The sequence below is a fragment of the Bubalus bubalis genome, chromosome 4, assembly GCF_019923935.1.
Source record: "Bubalus bubalis isolate 160015118507 breed Murrah chromosome 4, NDDB_SH_1, whole genome shotgun sequence".
Lineage (NCBI taxonomy): Eukaryota > Metazoa > Chordata > Mammalia > Artiodactyla > Bovidae > Bubalus > Bubalus bubalis.
The window spans coordinates 5,170,661-5,187,166 of NC_059160.1; the positions used below are offsets into that span (position 1 = coordinate 5,170,661).

The 16,506-nt window shown below is 53.0% G+C and overlaps 1 protein-coding gene across 1 annotated transcript in view; it reads right to left on the reverse strand.

Moving 5' to 3' along the window:
* The window catches only part of PARVB (parvin beta), a 114,136-nt gene extending 101,071 nt beyond the window's left edge, over window positions 1-13,065 (reverse strand). Inside the window, exon 1 of the mRNA XM_025282715.3 lies at window positions 12,838-13,065. Within this exon, the coding sequence (XP_025138500.1) occupies window positions 12,838-12,952 (115 nt within the window). The 5' untranslated portion in view covers window positions 12,953-13,065. The remainder of the gene's footprint in view (window positions 1-12,837) is intronic.
* Between the last annotated feature and the right edge of the window lie 3,441 nt (window positions 13,066-16,506).

The window sequence follows — 16,506 nt, forward strand, 5'->3', positions numbered from 1 at the left end:
AGACGAATGAAGCAACACTTTGACTTCACTTCATACCGCAAAGTAATTCAGTTACACAAACACCTGTATCTATTTTTTTCAGATTCTTTTTCTTCTAAGTTATTACAAAACATTGGGTAGAGTCCCCTGTGCTGCACTGTAGGTCCTGGTTCGTTATGTACTTTATACAGAGAGAATGGCATTGAATTGTTGGGCAGCTGGCTAGTTCTGGAGAATTGCATGATGTGGATTAAAAAAAATCCCCACACACATCAGAATTGGCGTCAGAATCACAGCCGGTGCTCAGAAGTGGAATTGGTACCCAAGTCATGGGAATATTTCCTTCCACGCGATCACTTGATCAGACCCAGCTGAACTTATATAATTTCATTGAATAACCCAATTCCCCCAAATATCCTTTACGTATTCTTTATAGAAGAGGAAACTGAGGCACGGGGTAGAGAAGTATCTTGCCCAGGTCCGGGCCCCCGAGAGCAGCAGAACAAGTTGTGACCCTCAAAGGTAGGTCCCCAGGTCAGCAGCCTTAACCACTATGCAGAGTGCCTCTTGCTCATGCAGCAAATAAACAAGGACTGTGGTAAGTGGCATTTCTTATCTCTGGAGAGGGGACAGTGACACACCAGGCCGGGGGACCCAGATGAGCCGGGCGCTGGCCACAGAGCCCATAGCCTCTGGGAGGAAGGCACGGGACATGGTGGGCAAGTGGGCAGCACGGGGCTCACCTTCAAGCCAACAGGGCAGGAAAAGAGGGCATGTGAGGGCCCCGAGCCAAGGAATATGGGGGATGGGCCAGGCGCCGGGCGGGCCGCGGAGGGCAGCAGCCTGGCCGGGGTCCCGGAGCAGCACAAAGCTGCTAGGGTTCTGCCTTCTTTCTGCAAATGGCAACGAGTCCATTCAGCACAAAGTGGATCTCGTTTGTCTCCAGAGCATCTCTCTACCATCGGGGCTGAGTGTACCTCATGCCAGGAATGATAATGACTTTGCTGCAGACCAGCTGGAAAGGTTACTGGCATCTGAATGGCTCTTCCAGTTGACAAGGTTGGTGGAGATCAAGAGCCAAGGCTGCCAAGGTTTTAATCTCACCGGCCCAGCAGGGTAACCTCCTGCAGAGGACTTTACTTCTCTGGGCCTCTGTTTGCTCATCTGAAAAATGGGAATAACTAAGAAGTATCCACTTATCAGCTGTGTGTGAGGATTAACTGAGTCATGGGTGGAGTGGTTAGTGCTGTGCCTAGAATATTCCAAGTGCCAACAAGCCTCAGCTGTGAGCCCTGACCTGAGTGGACTCTGTTCTGGGTAATAAAAAAAAAAATCTTTCCCTCACTTCTTAGATGAATGCCTTTTAAGCTTGTATATATTAAAGTCTTACTTTAAAAGTAAGGTATGTCTTTCAAAGTTAAGACTTTACTTCATTCAGGTCTCACTTTGAAAGATAATATTAATTTTCAAAACAAAAAACAGAGAGATGAAGACACTTTGAGGCTTTGGGAAAGTTGTCCTTCCAAGTCTATTTATACCAACAATGAATTCTGACCACCACAAGCCTGGTGTCCTCTTCCCAGCCTGCTCAAAGGATACTCTGCCCCCATACTTAAAGCAGCACCTGGATGCTTCTAGCAGATTCCATGGTGATAGGAGAAGCAGCAAACACCAAGGGTGGCCTTGGCTCCATCAAACCAGACAGCTGCTTCCGGGACTGCTGGATTCAAGGAAGCCCTGAGACTCAGGAAACCGTCAGTCCCTCTTCACCTTGTTAATAACTCAATATTAAACTAAAAGCTTAGTTTAAGCTTTAGTTGAGAAGATCCCCTGGAGTAGGAAATGGCAATCCACTCCAGTATTCTTGCCTGGAAAATCCCATGGACAGAGGAGCCTGGCGGGGTACAGTCTGTGGGGTCACAGAGTCGGAGACAACTGAGCGACTAACACTTCACTTTTCAAACTAAAAGCTAGATCCTTTGGAACTAACTTTTCAGATGAAAGTATGAAAACAACAGGTGTCAACTATTAAGATGGTGTTACTTGGGGAAACCAACATCCCTGACCCACTGCTTGATGAGCAAGTAAAGCTTCAAAGACGCAGACCAAGGACAATCATTTTGAAACACCCAAGCTTGACAAGCAAGCGTTCCAACTGCTAACCTGCAAACATAAGAATCTGCTCAGATGCTTCCTTAGGCTGCTGGCAAGGAAGCACCATCAGGGGGCCAGGCTGGGCGAGGATGGCTGCTGAGCCGGTCTCACCCACAAGGACCACTGAACCCCAGCTCAGAAACACCTGCTGCCTCGCAGACACAGGGATTCCCACTTCTCGGCAGCGCACAGCTCAAGGGAGCGTGCACGATGCTTCCTGGTCACACTTGGGCAGGACAAGAGGTAGGATCCCAACATTCCCCGAAAGGCAAACGACTTAAAGGGTTTGTGTCCCTCTGACACCAACCGCCCACTAGCACCTGCATGGGACACACCGTGAGAGAAGCAGCCCAGAGCTGCTGACATGATGCAGGACCGGAGTGAGAAGAGGCTTCTATTCCGGAGAAGACACTCACTCAGCAGTGAACCCACCCATATCCACACCAGGCTTGACTAACTTGGTCCCAGCATCGTTTCCCCAGCCCAGATGCAGCCTCAGAATCCTTCATAACACACAGGCAGACAGTCATTACCACTTGAACTGTCAGAAGGAAAAGGGCTGCCAGCCCAGCCCTACCAGGAACCAGCTCTGTGTCAATATCGTACCTGTCAACATTATCAGTAACACTTGCTTCCCTGGTGGCTCAGACAGTAAAGAATCTGCCTGCAATGTAGGAGACCCGGGTTCGATCCCTGGGTCAGGAAGATCCCCTGGAAGGGAATGGCAACCCAGTCCAGTACTCTTGCCTGAAAAATTCCAGAGACAGAGGAGCCTGGTGGGCACCGTGGGGTTGCAAAGAGCTGGACATGACTGAAGAGACTCAGCATGTGCTTGCGAGCACTCAGTTGCTGATAAGACCTTCATCACATTGTCTCCTCATATCACCTAAGGGCAAGAGTCATCGTGATCCACCTGGGCTCGGTCAGGCAAAGAGGCTGACAGACACGGAGGAACAGGCCCTCAGAGCAAGGATGTGAGTAGAGCTGGCTCCAGCCACCGGCAAGCTGTCTCCCCAAGAAATGCACTGCCTTTCCAGGAACCAGAGAGGCCTCGTGGCTCAGAAATGCAGAGCTGGTGTCTCCCCCACATTCTTCCAACTCACAAATGAGGAAGTGATGCCCCAAAGCTGTAACACAAAGATGGCAAACCGCACTGCGTTATCAAAGGGGACTCCACGACCCGGACGCTTGGAGAAAGAAGGCAGAAAATGAAAGCGCCCCTGGCCTCCAGGAGCCGGTCATGTGACGCCCCAGATGCTGTGAGTGCCAGAAACCAGAAGGTGCTAGAGCCTGCCCCCATTCCATTTGCTCTTCCAACCAGGAAGCGGCACCTCCTTTAACGCTACTAACAAGGAGCATCTCCAGCCATTAAAAAAAAGAATGAAATAAGGCCATCGGCAGCAACGCGGATAAACCTGGAGATGATCATGCTGAGTGGAGCGAGCCAGACAAAGACAAATATCATATGATGCTGCTTACACGTGGGATCTAGAAAAAATGATACAAATGAATTTTACTCACAAAACAGAAACGGACTCAGAGACACAGAAGTCATATTTATGGTTACTAAATGGGAAAGGGTAAGGATAAATTTGAAGTTTGAGATTAACATACACACATCGCTATATATAAAATAATCTAAAAAACCTACCATATAGCATTGGGAACTATATTTAATATCTTATAATAACCTATAAAGGACAAGAATCCGAGAAAAGAATAAAAGTATGTATATATATATATGTGAGCTTCCCAGGTGGTGCTAGCGCTAAGAACCCACCTGCCAATGCCGGAGACATAAGAGACACGGGTTTGATTCCTGGGTCAGGAAGATCCCCTGGAGGAGGGTATGGCAACCCACTCCAGTATTCTTGCCCCTGGACAAAGGAGTCTGGCGGGCTACAGTCCACAGGGTTGGAAAGAGTTGGACATGACTGAAGTGACTTAGCACGGATGTAGGCATATATATGTGTCGTTGTTCAGTCACTCAGTCATGTCCAACTCTTTGAGACCCCATGGATTGCAGCATGCCAGGCTTCCCTGTCCTTCACTATTTCCCGGAGGTTGTTCAAACTCATGCCCATCGAGTCGATGATGCCATCCAACCATCTCATCCTTTGTCATCCCCTTCTCCTCTTGTGTATATATAACCGAATCAGTTTGCTATACACCAAAAACTAAGATGACATTGTCAATCAACTATACTTTAAAAAATAAAGCAACATTTCAATGAGTCAGAAACGACTAAAAGCTCCTACAATTGATTGCAGTTCACATTTATATTCTCTTCCCCCAATAGCACTGAGTTCCGGCCATCAGATTAACACCACTGGGTCAACAAATGTCTGTAAGGCACTCCTGGACTTACTAATGGGCTTCCCTGGTAGCTCAGCTGGTAAAGAATCTGCCTGCAATGCAAAAGACCCTGGTTCAATTCCTGGGTCGGGAAGATCCCCTGGAGAAGGCATAGGCTACCCACTCCAGTATTCATCAGCTTCCCTGGTAGCTCAGCTGGTAAAGAAGCCACACGCAATGCAGGAAACCTGGATTCGATCCCTGGGTTTGGAAGATCCCCTGCAGGAGGGCATGGCAACCCACCCCAGTATTCTTGCCTGGAGAATCCCCATCGACAGAGGAGCCTGGTGGGCTACGGTCCATGGGGTTGCAAAGAGTCAGACACGACTGAGCAACTAAGCACTGCACAGACTTACTAAATGTCTCTTCAGTCACTACATAATCTAGTAAATAATAAATATACTCATTAGGAAGTAAAGCCATTTTTCATCTGAAACCTAAAAGGTCAGGCGTATGGCTAATAGAAGGAGAAAACATGCTTTCTTCAGGTATATCTTTGCTGCGATGGAACCGCACATTTTAAAACAAGAAAATAGCTGGGTAAAAGTACCTGCCCTCTGCTGACCACAGCAGGGGGGAAATCCATCACACAGAGTACTTAAAATCCGCTCACAGCTGGCGCTCACCCACTTACATCCGCTAACCATCCTTTAATTATTCTGACGACTGGACAGGGAGCGCGAGGGTAAGCAACTTCGGGATGTACAATAAATATTAATTCCATGGACTGGGGACAGGAATTCAAAGCTGAGCTCCTCTGATGAGTGTGGGGTTGCCAAGGCGACCTGACTCTCCTGGGACCACTCAGGTATAACCAAGATGCTAGGAGGACCACAGAGAGTTTGCTGAAAGGTAATGAACACAAAGTCATCACTCCGGGCCCAGCATCTCTACCGAAGCAAAGTTTCCTAGAGATTTCAGCAGATGGCCAGGAAAAAATAAAAAGCCCAGCGTGGGACATGCTGACGTGCCTACGTGCTTCTGTCTGAAATGCCCCAGGTGCATCTGGACAACAGTGGAACAAAGAGAAATGTTGGATCTGAAGATTATAAACAGAATAATAAGCAAAGGAAACCTGACAAAGCCATACCAAGCCCCCCTGAAAGCCACTTCCTCTCAGCCACAGAGAGAGAGGAAGACAGAGAAGTGATTTCCAGTGACTCCCCAAGGAGCGTGTACATTACAGGGGCCGACAGACTGACCCCCTCTCGGACCAAAAGCAGCTCCCACGGGCAGGGGCAGCCCTGCTCAGAGAGGATGCATGAGGGTTTGGAGCGAGAGACATGGCAGGGTCTGTTGGGAAGCTCACAGCCCACTGGATTCAAACAGGACCCACACTGACTTCTCTTCCCACTGAATCTTCTAGAGCCCACTGGGTACATGGCCCCAGTCCCTCAACCGCTCACCTCCCTCCCCTTCTTACCAGCCACCCTCTTTCTCTCCTTGCACATCAGGAGGTCCAACCCACAGTCACTGTGATCTGTAGCGATCACTTCCTAAGCGTCTTGTCCCTCATCAAGGTGATCATGTCAGTAAAGAGCCCCAGGTACGTCCTACCTCCCTGGACAAAGGGGACCATACTCAGTACAAATCTCTTCCCTTCGTCTTGTGGCAAAGAAAGACACTATTCCATTCTTATTTTCAAAGGTACGTGGGATGGTGTGCTGAGATCTGCCTAAAAGAGGATGTGGAAATCACTTCGAAGTCACCATCTGCCCCCAATAAGCTTTTTATGCAAAAGACCCCGAAAAGCTGTGAACTCCACACCTCCCCAGGTGCCTCAGCCCTGGGAGTAACTGGGAGCAGGGTCAGAGGCCCTGGAGAAAGGTGGGGCCTCGTCTAACCTGTTTCTATGCAAAGTTCCTTCCATCTCAGAGCAGCCTCTGGGTCGTTGCCCCTACATCAAGCCCTGCAGCTGCGGCTTCCTCACATCTCAGGAATCCTGCTGCTCCCAGCCCCGTACACTGCCTCCAGGAAGCCCACCCTGCCTGCACCTACACTCCAGCTGTTTCCTTACCAGTCGCCCCAATCCAGTTCACTCCACACCAGACTCTCTAAAGTAGTAGGGATATCGATTGGACACTGGCGCCCACTATTCACCAAGGATGATAGGGTCCGGTAACCACTCCAGCCTGTCCTGAGGCTGACCTTGGCCCACAAACCACACCACAGTCTGGCCGCTCTGAATGGCCTGCACTTCCCCAGCGGGATTAGCTGGGGCCTCCTTCATGGCCCCTCTGATTCAGACTGGGTGTCCCCCCGGGTATCCATCACCATACCTGCCCCCGGCCCCACAGCACCCAGACTCCTGAGGACAGGCCTGGGTCAGGTCCCTGCAGGCAACCAGCTCCCAGCTGCCAGGTCAAGATTCTCCCCTGCTGTGTCCTTAGGTCCTGGGAGCTCCGGGAGCCTCTTTCCTCTGCTGTCCTGGGACGGAGGCGAGCGGGCCTTCACCTCCCCACCCCCACCTCCCATCCGTCTCCCACCCAGAGCAATTATGGAGGACTCAACTGCAATTTCCTCTGAACTTTCACAGAAGTCTTCCGTGTCTCCTCACTCTCCGTCCAGAGAGGAGGGGGTCTGCCGGGGACACCCCATCTCGATCCAGAACCCCTACCTCCAGGTGACTCTGTGTTTGGGCCACACCTGCTTGTAACCAGCTGGCCCAGCACAGGTACCTGGCTCCCGTGGGCAGTCCAGATTCTCCCCTTTAGGAAACTGAGCTGAGAGTTTGAAAGAAAGTGAAGTTGCTCAGTTGTGTCCCACTCTTTGCAACCCCATGGACTGTAGCCTACCAGGCTCCTCCGTCCATGGGATTTTCCAGGCAAGAATACTGGCGTGGATTGCCATTTCCTTCTCCAGGGGATCTTCCCGACCCAGGGATCGAACCCGGGTCTCCTGAATTGCAGGCAGACTCTTTACTGTCTGAGCCACCAGGGAAGTCCAAGCTGAGAACCACTGGTTTAAACTGCAGCTACCAGGTAAGGTTGTGTTTCCTCAACCATAAAGTGAGGGCAAAAGTCCCGCCTTGCAGGTAACTTGTGGGCAGGTGAGAAGTCTTCCCCTTGCCGGGCACCTCTGTCCAGGTGCTCTTCTTACGGAGAAGGGTTGATGTGGGATGGTGTTTGGGGACAGCCCAGAGTCCACGCAGCTGGTCCCTCTGTAAAGAACAGGGCGAACCGAAGGGAACACACTGGGGTCAGCAGAGCTGGTTTCGACTGAGAGTGTCTCCTGGAAGTTATTTAAAACCCAGAAAAGCAACTCAATACTTTCAACACTCAGTGCAAAGTTGCAGCCACCTGGTGTCTCTTTAGATCTAGTTCCTGAGGTTTCAGTCAATGTCTTGCTCATTTATCTCTATGTGCGCATCAAGGGCTCAGAAGACGACCAGGGTGAAGAAAATCAGAAGACAAGTCGCAGGGCCAGAGAAAGTGTTTACCAAAGATGCATCTGATAAACGATTTGTATCTAAAATACACCAAGAAGTCCTAAAACTCAGCTACAAGAAATCAAACCACTTGATTTAAAGAATAAGGGACTTCCCTGGCAGGTCCAGTGGTTAAGACGCCGAGTTGCCAAGGCAGGGGCACGGTTCAATCCCTGGTCGGGGAACTAAGATCCCACATGCCACAAGGCATGGCCAAAACAAAAAAAATAAAGGATACATTAAAAAAAAAAATGGGCCAAAGATCTGAGCGGACACTTTGCCAAAGAAGCTGTACAGATGACACATGAGCCTAGAAAAAGAAGCTCCACATCATGTCATTAGAGAATGAGGACCTAAAACTGCTCTAAAAAATATAATTACAAAAAGAAAGCAATCAGTGGACAGCAACTTCCTGAACACTTGCTTTCCCCGGAAAAGCAGGATGGACAGAGCCTCTGGCTCGGCCGTGGTGGGCTCAGCTCTCACAGGCTGGCGCTGGTCCCTGGGGTCTGGGCAGAGGGTGGAGGTCAAGGCAGGCGGGAACCTCTCAGGCAAACGGGTGGAGGCGAGCCCATCCCCACCTTCCAGCCAGGGCCTCCTGGCCCCAGAGCTGGACCCCTGCCTCTAAGGACTTTACATAGCTGCAAGGGCATCCATCCCGGAGTGCCCCCTCACCCCATCCTGGCCTGCAGGACTGCTGGGGACCCCCGCGGGGAGTCTTCCTCTGCACCTGCTCCGTCCAGCTCTTTAACCTGAACCACTTTAGTGATTGGCCCTTCACAGTCCCCGGGCTTTCTACGGGGAGTTTTGGGGTTTTTTAACTGTTCCTTTCCACTTTTCCCAGCGCCCCACTGTTCATCACAGTTCCGTTTTCTAAGCCGGGCCACCACATGACACGACTTGCTTCCCTCCCATAGACTATCACAGCCTTAATCATGCTATGAACTCACCCAGGGCACTTCCTGCAAGGGTTCCTCCAAACCCCAGCACACATTTCTGAACATGACCTCCCCTGGCAAGTGACAGGACATTCACCCCCAATACGTGCCTCGGTGCTTGTCACAGCCCGAGCTCTGCAGGGTCAAATGCCCCACGCACCGGAATCTCTAACTTCCCAGCAGTGCGGTCCTTGTCCCGGCGCCCTCCCCTTCACCTCCACCCACACTACTGAACTCATCGTGGACTTTCTAACAAAAAGGAAATGAAACCCACCATGCAGATGGCAGCACTCGAATCACCATCTTCCCGAAGGTCCCTGGCAGGCAAATGAGCGCCTTCCCATGGGGGGTCTGGGTGGGGCCAGGACCTGCTGCAAGTGAACCACATGAGTGGCAGAGAGGGCAGGTTGCCAAGGCAGGTTGCCAAGGCAACAGGCCCAGAGGGAGACCAGCAACTCTCCATCAATCATTCAGGACCTCATTCTCCAGCCTTCGCACCTCGGCCTCCCTCCCACTCCCCACTCCTTCCGCTCTTCCCACAAGACAGACCGAAGCCACGGAGCCCTTCCAAGGTCAGTCCTCTTGGAATTCCTGCATCCAAGCTTGATTAACATTTGTGACCCTCTGTCTGCATGGGGGGGAACCACTGAGGGTGCCAGGCACCCCAATCTTGAGAAATGAGGCAGGGGACCCAGCTAACTCACACAGCAAAGCGAAAGCAGCTGGGAGTTCCTGGCGGTCCAGTGGTTAGGACCCAGCATTTTCACTGTCCAAGGCCTGGGTTCAATCCCTGGTCAAGGAATTAAGATCCCACAAACCGTGTGGTGTGGCCAAAACAAACAGAAAAAAAAAAAGCTATACTACAGAAATATCTCTTTCCTTCTGCTGTTTCATGACTATTTTGTTCATCACTGGATGATTCTGACTACTCTTGGTATATTCAAATTGAACCAGATTCGCCCTTGATTTTCTAGACGCATGCTAGTTCACAAAGGCAAAGACAAACATTTTGCTTTGGAACTTGGGGCTAGTCCATGAGTTCAGGCATTTGCTCTTCATATTTCAAGGGAGTAAATGTCACCTATAAAAAGCTGTCATCATCCAGAAGATTCCGCTGACTTGCTATTCTGTGAGAGATGGCTTTCCTGGTTCCTTCGGGTCTCAAACATCACCTTCTCTGAGGCCTTCCCCAGGCACCTGTCTGATTGCACTCTTACACTTTCTTCCTAGCAGATATTATTATAAATCTGTTTTATTTATTATGACTGAGTCCCTGGTCCACGAAAGAAGAGCCTTGTCCATCTTTTCTTCCTAGGGTCCCATGGCAGGCAATGAATGAATTGGAGAGTATATAACATTTGTGTTTATAACTGCCGTAAGGCATAAAGAGGAACCGAAATGATTTTGGTGAGCGTGACAGATCATTCCCGCTGCCCCTCTGATCTGCAGATCAGAGACACAGTGGGAATGATCTAGGGTGGGGGTAGGCCATTTATCATCTCATTTAGGAGGTGTGACTTGATAGAAGTAACGCAGCCAGTCTGGATCCTAAATGTCAGGCTTCAGAGAGGAGTGACTCATCTGCTTTGTGCAACTTGTCGACTGAAAAAAAATGTACAGCCTCAAAGTCGAGAGTTATGTTTTACTTGGTGGACAAAACTGAGGACATAAGCCTGGGACTAGGCTAGCTCTGAGAGAGGGCTCCAGAAGAGGCAAGGGAGGAGCCAGGATACGCAGGAGTTTTTGCAACAAAGACCAGTGAATCCAAACATCAAAAGATCACTGTTAATTAAGGAAAAAGAGATATTTCAAGTTAAAGCATTTAGTACTTTTCTCTGTACAGATGTGAGAGCTGGGCAGTGAAGAAGGCGGAGTACCAAAGAATTGATGCTTATGAACTGTGGTGCTGGAGAAGACTCTTGAGAGTCTCTTGGACTGCAAGGAGATCAAACCCGTCAATCATAAAGGAAATCAATCCTGAATATTCATTGGAAGGACTGATGCCGAAGCTGAAGTTCCAATGCTTTGGCTGACTCATTGGAAGAGACCCTGATGCTGGGAAAGATTGAAGGCGGGAGGAGAAGGGGATAACAGAGAATGAGATGGTTGGATGGCATCACCGACTCGATGGACATGAGTTTGAGCAAACTCCGGGAGTTGGCGCTGGACCGGGAGGCCTGGCGCGCTGCAGTCCATGGGGTCACAGAGAGTCGGACTCGACTGAGCGACTGACAGCAACAGTGCACGGGAAGCTGCCCAGGCCCACGCCCGGCGGAGTCGCCCCGCAGCTCCTGAGGCCAGCGTCCCGCGCTTCCGGGGCTGAGTCACGGGGAGGGGGTGCGGGGTGCAGGGGCTGCTCAGCAGGATTTGTCTCCATCCTGAATGTCCTCCTCTGGGTGCAATTCCACATCCTTTCACTTACTGATACGGCAGACAGCATTTTTTTCATTGATAAACTAAAGGTGAAAGGCCCTGCCCTCAGGGGGAACCATCTAATGTGGGAGAACTGTCCCCGGCGGGAGATGCACGGACACACACACATACACACACACGGACACACACACACATCACGGACACACACACATGGACACACACACACATGGACACACACACACAAGGACACACACACACAGACACACACGGACACACACCCTGGTGGGAAATACATGGACACACACACACACAAACACACACACACAGACACACACACACGGACACACACACCCCCGAGCGGAAGGTGTGTCAGTGTCTGTACATCTGCTCAGCCCTCAAGGTAATAGGTCACAGACATCCCCAGGAATACACATGTCAAAGAGAGAAATTAACATGGGACCACATGAGCCTGCAAGCCTGTCCTTGGGGTACACATGTTCCTGGGGGGTACATTAGCCTGGCAGGCACAGGAAGACTCTCTAAAGCACAGTCAGGCTCCCGGTGGTTTAAAGACCTCACTGGACACCCCTGACTCGGGATTCTCTCTCCCAAGGTCCAGACTGTGGCCAGCTCCCACCAGCCTGGTTCACAGCCACCGCAGCACTACCCACCCTCACCCGCAGGAAATCTGGGCCCAGGGAAAGACTCCCCTGGCCAGAACAAAGGGAAAAACCAGGAATGCAGTCCAGGGAGAGGCCCAGGGAACAGCCGTGTTTAAAGAACACAAACAAGAGGCCCGAAGTCACATCCCCACAGCTCTTAAAAATTGTAAGAGGTGGCAGGAAGTTTTTTAGGATAATTTTCGTGGACACGTGGAGGCAAACATGGAGGGGCCTCTGCAGTCCGTTAGGGCGGGCCTCGCGGCCTCGGGCATCCCTTTCCTCCTCCCCTCTCACCCAGGCTGGGGGCGCAATCCGTGCAGTGCACCGCACCCCGAAAACCAGCGGACTCCCAGCAGTAGGCTCATCCCTCAGTGGTGCCCAATAAATACTCATCGAGCGGCCCCCAGGCAGGGCTGAACGCGCGGGCCTGCGGCCGGGGGAGGAGGCTAAAGAAATGGCTGGTGACCCGGGCCGCGGTGGGCGCAGGGCTGTCTCCAGCGGGCCGGGGGGCTCGTCCCCACGGCTGCTCAGCGTCCTGTCCTTAGCAGGAGCCGGCGATGCGCGTTTCGATGACGCCAGGAGCCCAAAGTGGGCTCCGTGAGCCGCCGGGAGAGGGGGCGCCGCCAGGTTGGCGGCTGGTTCCCGGTCTGGCGTTTAAAGGGGGTCAAGGGCTGTCCTGAAGGTCACGGCGGCGCGCTGCGCGGGCCCGGCGAGCTTGGGGAACCATGCGCGCGCGACCCGGAGCGGAGAGGCAGCGTGGTGCCCCGAGCCGCTCAATCGGGTCCGGCGGGGACTCGGGCCGCGTGGTCCCCGCTGCGCTCCATCCGGTCCAGGCGGGGCTCGGCGGTGTGCGCGCGCGGGCGCGCGCGGCGGGTCGGCCGCCCGTATGGGTCTCGCGGAGCGGAGAGCGGCGCGGGCGCGGCTGGAGGCCGGCGGCGGGCGCACTCACCCTCCTTGGCCTTCTTCTTCCTCGCCAGCGTGCCGCCCAGCTTGCCGAGGAACGATTCGTCCTTCTTCATCCTGTGGGGCCGCAGGGCGGGAGAGCGCAGCGGCGCGGAGGACATGGGGGCGCGCGGGGACCCCGGTGGCCGGGCCGGGAGCAGCGCGTCTGGGAGCCGCCCTGGTCGCCTCCGCCGCCGCCGCCGCCGCCCGCTCGCCCCGGGGAGTGGCCGGGAGGGCGCGGCCCCGGCGCCGGCCCCCGCCCCCCGCCCGCCCCTGGCCCCTGGCCCCGGCGGCGTCCCGCCACCCGAGGTCTGGCTCTGGGTCACCACGTCCAGCCCGCGAGAGCCGTCGGCGGTTCCCACGCGCCGCGTCACACTCACTCTCCAAACGCAGCGGTAGTTCCGCTCCTAAATGCCGCCAATCGGACAGACCACGGGCCCTCTGCCCCCCTTTTGTTCTGCTCGTTTAAGCCCTGGACTCTGGTGACCTTACCTGGGCGCCGGGGTGGGGGTGGGGGATCAGCGAGGCAGCCAGGACCACCACCTTTGCACAGCCGTGCACATCAGATAAGCGCACAAATGGGTCGTTGCATTTGCTGAGCTTTTCCCCACAACCAGGCCAGGGGCTGGGGGGAGCCCTTGTGACCTGTGCCCGCCCTTTAGAAGCTTGGCACGTGGTAGGCAATGGCTACATGAGTACCCTCCTGCACACCTCGCCCTGTCCCAGAGGTGATTCCGGCAGAGGAATGAGCCCTAGTGTGGAATCAGGGGCTGGTGTTCCAGAGGAAAGCAGGGCAGGAAGACCAGAGGGGACAGTGTAGGGGGCTCCAAGGAAGAAAGAGAAGAGGAGGAGGAAGAGGTTTTCTGTGGAGGTGATGTGGTGGACTTGGGTTCTGCAGAGTTGACTCTGGGTGAGGTGACTGGGGAAGGACTGAGCCTGGAGACCAGGTCCCAGGCTTCAACAGGAGAGATGAACAGGTTTGTGGAGAAGTTCACAGGTGGAAGGACTCCCAGGCTGGAAGGAGCGGGAAGAGTTAAGCCTGTTTCCTGCTGGGCCCAGGCCAGCGGGGCAGAGGACTTACCCAGCAGATAGAGACTATCAGAGGAGGCCTGACTGGGGAGGAGCAGGGGGTGGCCAGGTCCGGGTGTGGGTAACATTGTTTTTCTGTCTCCCTGGGAGCTGTGGAGGTTTCTTTTGGCCTGCTGATTGGTGCTAGGCCCTGCCCTCCCACGGAGAATGTGCTGACCTCAGGGGCAGAGCCTTGCCCTCCCAGAGCTGGTGATCCAGGGGGACACTCATGCCCCACAGTTAGGAATCCAGCCAGGTGGGAGGGCAGCCAGAGTGTTATGGACCAGGGTGCTTGCCCTGTTTAACTAACAGAAACTGATCAGAGGCCAGACAAGTCTTCCAGGCAGGGCTTTACTGGGGGCTCTGCTGCAGCAAGGGGGAGCAAGAACAAACCACAGGCCCCCTTCCTCACTTCCTGGGGGGTGGGCAAACTGGTTCTTTATATGGGGTGAGGGTAGGGGGTGTGTCCAGGGTCAGGTGGGAGGGGTGGCTTAGGTGGTTTATCACCCCTTAGGTGATCTGCAAGGACATCCAACCAGTCCATCCTAAAGGAAATCAGTCCTGAATATTCATTGGAAGGACTGATGCTGACGCTGAAACTCCAATACTGTGACCACCTGATGCGAAGAACTGACTCATTGGAAAAGACCCTGATGCTGGGAAAGATTGAAGGCAGGAGGAGAAGGGGGCCACAGAGGATAAGATGGTTGGATGGCATCACCGACTTGATGGACGTGAGTTTGAGCGAGCTCCGGGGGTTGGTGATGGACGGGGAGGCCTCGCGTGCTGCCGTCCATGGGGTCACAGAGAGTCGGACACGACTGAGCGACTGAACTGAACTGAACTGAGGTGATGCTGAGTGCAGGGGGCAGATGCAGTGCCTTTGCTCCTGGCTCTTCAAAAGTGGCAGTGGGGTCTTTGGGTCTCTTTGTGTCTTTTGTCCAGAACTTGCCCTAACTGCACACGCGTGCAGTTATTTTTAGTCCTGTATTGTTTCTTGGTATTTTGTTGCTGAAGGAGAAGGGTGTCCCGGTGCAGACATTGCAGCACAGTGTCCCGGGGTCCAGGCCTGTCTCAGGAAGAAGAGAAGGGATATGGATGTCTCATCCTCTCATTAGCAGCAGGCAGGATGGAGAGAACTCGAGGGAAGACCCAGGTAACCGGGAGAGGGGAGGCGAGCCAGGGATGCAGGCTGCCCGGTGTGACTGAGTGAGCGGATGAGGTAGGGGGATCAGGGATCCCTAGGAACCCTGAGGATGGTTAAAGCAAAACCCGGAGCCAGAGACCAATTCAGAAGCTACTGTAAGGGGCGAGGCCAGAGTTGCCCATGGCAGTGGCAGAAGGAAGGGACGGATAAGAATAAACTTTCAAGGCTGCAAACCACAACCCGTGGGGAATCCTTGGATGATTGGTTTAGGGACAGGGAAGGGTCAGAGGGCTCTGAGGCTTCTTAGCTGCACGGCCTGATTTGGGGTGTCACTAACCACCCTGGGGATAACACAGAAAGGTGGTGAATGTGGTCACTGAAATCCTGATGGCGTCATGGCACAGTCAAGGCTAGACTGCTCTGAATGCTGAAGGAGACTGACATCTGGGGCAGGGGTTTCTGGCCACTTTGAGAATCTGGTGCGAGGTACAGACCGTCCCCTCTAAGGAAACACACACAAGGTGCTGGACACTGTTCATGGACGCCCACGGTCAGCTCACCCTCCCACCGCCCCAGGCATAGCCACAGAACCCAGGAGGAGAGCGTGCAATCAGGAGAGGGGGAGGAAAAACAACTCTTGGGAAATAAAATAGGAAAAGCTGAGCTCCCGGGCATGGTCCTGGACGCCTTGTAATTGCCCAGTCGATGATTAATTGGATATTTCATCAGTGGCTCCAGCTTCCCAGCGGACACACAGAATTTACAATTTTCCTTAGGTCACTGCTAACTTGAACACCACAAGGACAGATTGGAGCCTACTTTAAAAGATGCCATTACCCCATGGAAGAATCTCTCTAGAAGATACTCAAGCCCTGCCAACCGCCCACCTATTTCAGAAAGGACTATTGGCTGCAGTCAAGTGATTCTCAGTTGGAAGAGGAACTGACTTGGGCCTCACATGACAATGGGGTTCTGGAATTTTGTAGACATCATGTGTGTAGAAACATAATCATGTTTCCAGTGCCAGGTGGTACGTGCTGCTGAGAAATCCATGCAAAGCAGAGACTTCTGGGTTTAGTTCATTGTCATTCCCTCCCCTGAGGTGAGGGATGGTCTGGCAGCCTCAAAGACGCTGGACCATGGGCTCTGTTTCCCTTGCACCTCTTGGACTGGAGGATAGTCTGATTTTTTTTTTTTAATGGTCTTGGACCTTTGACCTTTTTTTTTTTTAATTTTTTGCTGCTCTGAGTCTTCATTGCCTGGGGTGGGATTTCTCTAGTTGTGACAAGCAGGATTTCCTTGCAGTGCTTGGCCTTCTCATTGTGGTGGCTTCTCCTGTTTCCGACCGCACAGACTCTAGGAGATGCTGGCTTGGAGCTTGTGGCTCCCGGACTTAGTTGCCTCTCGGTGTGTGGGATCTTTCCAGATCAGGATCGAACCCATGTCCCCTGCATTGACAGG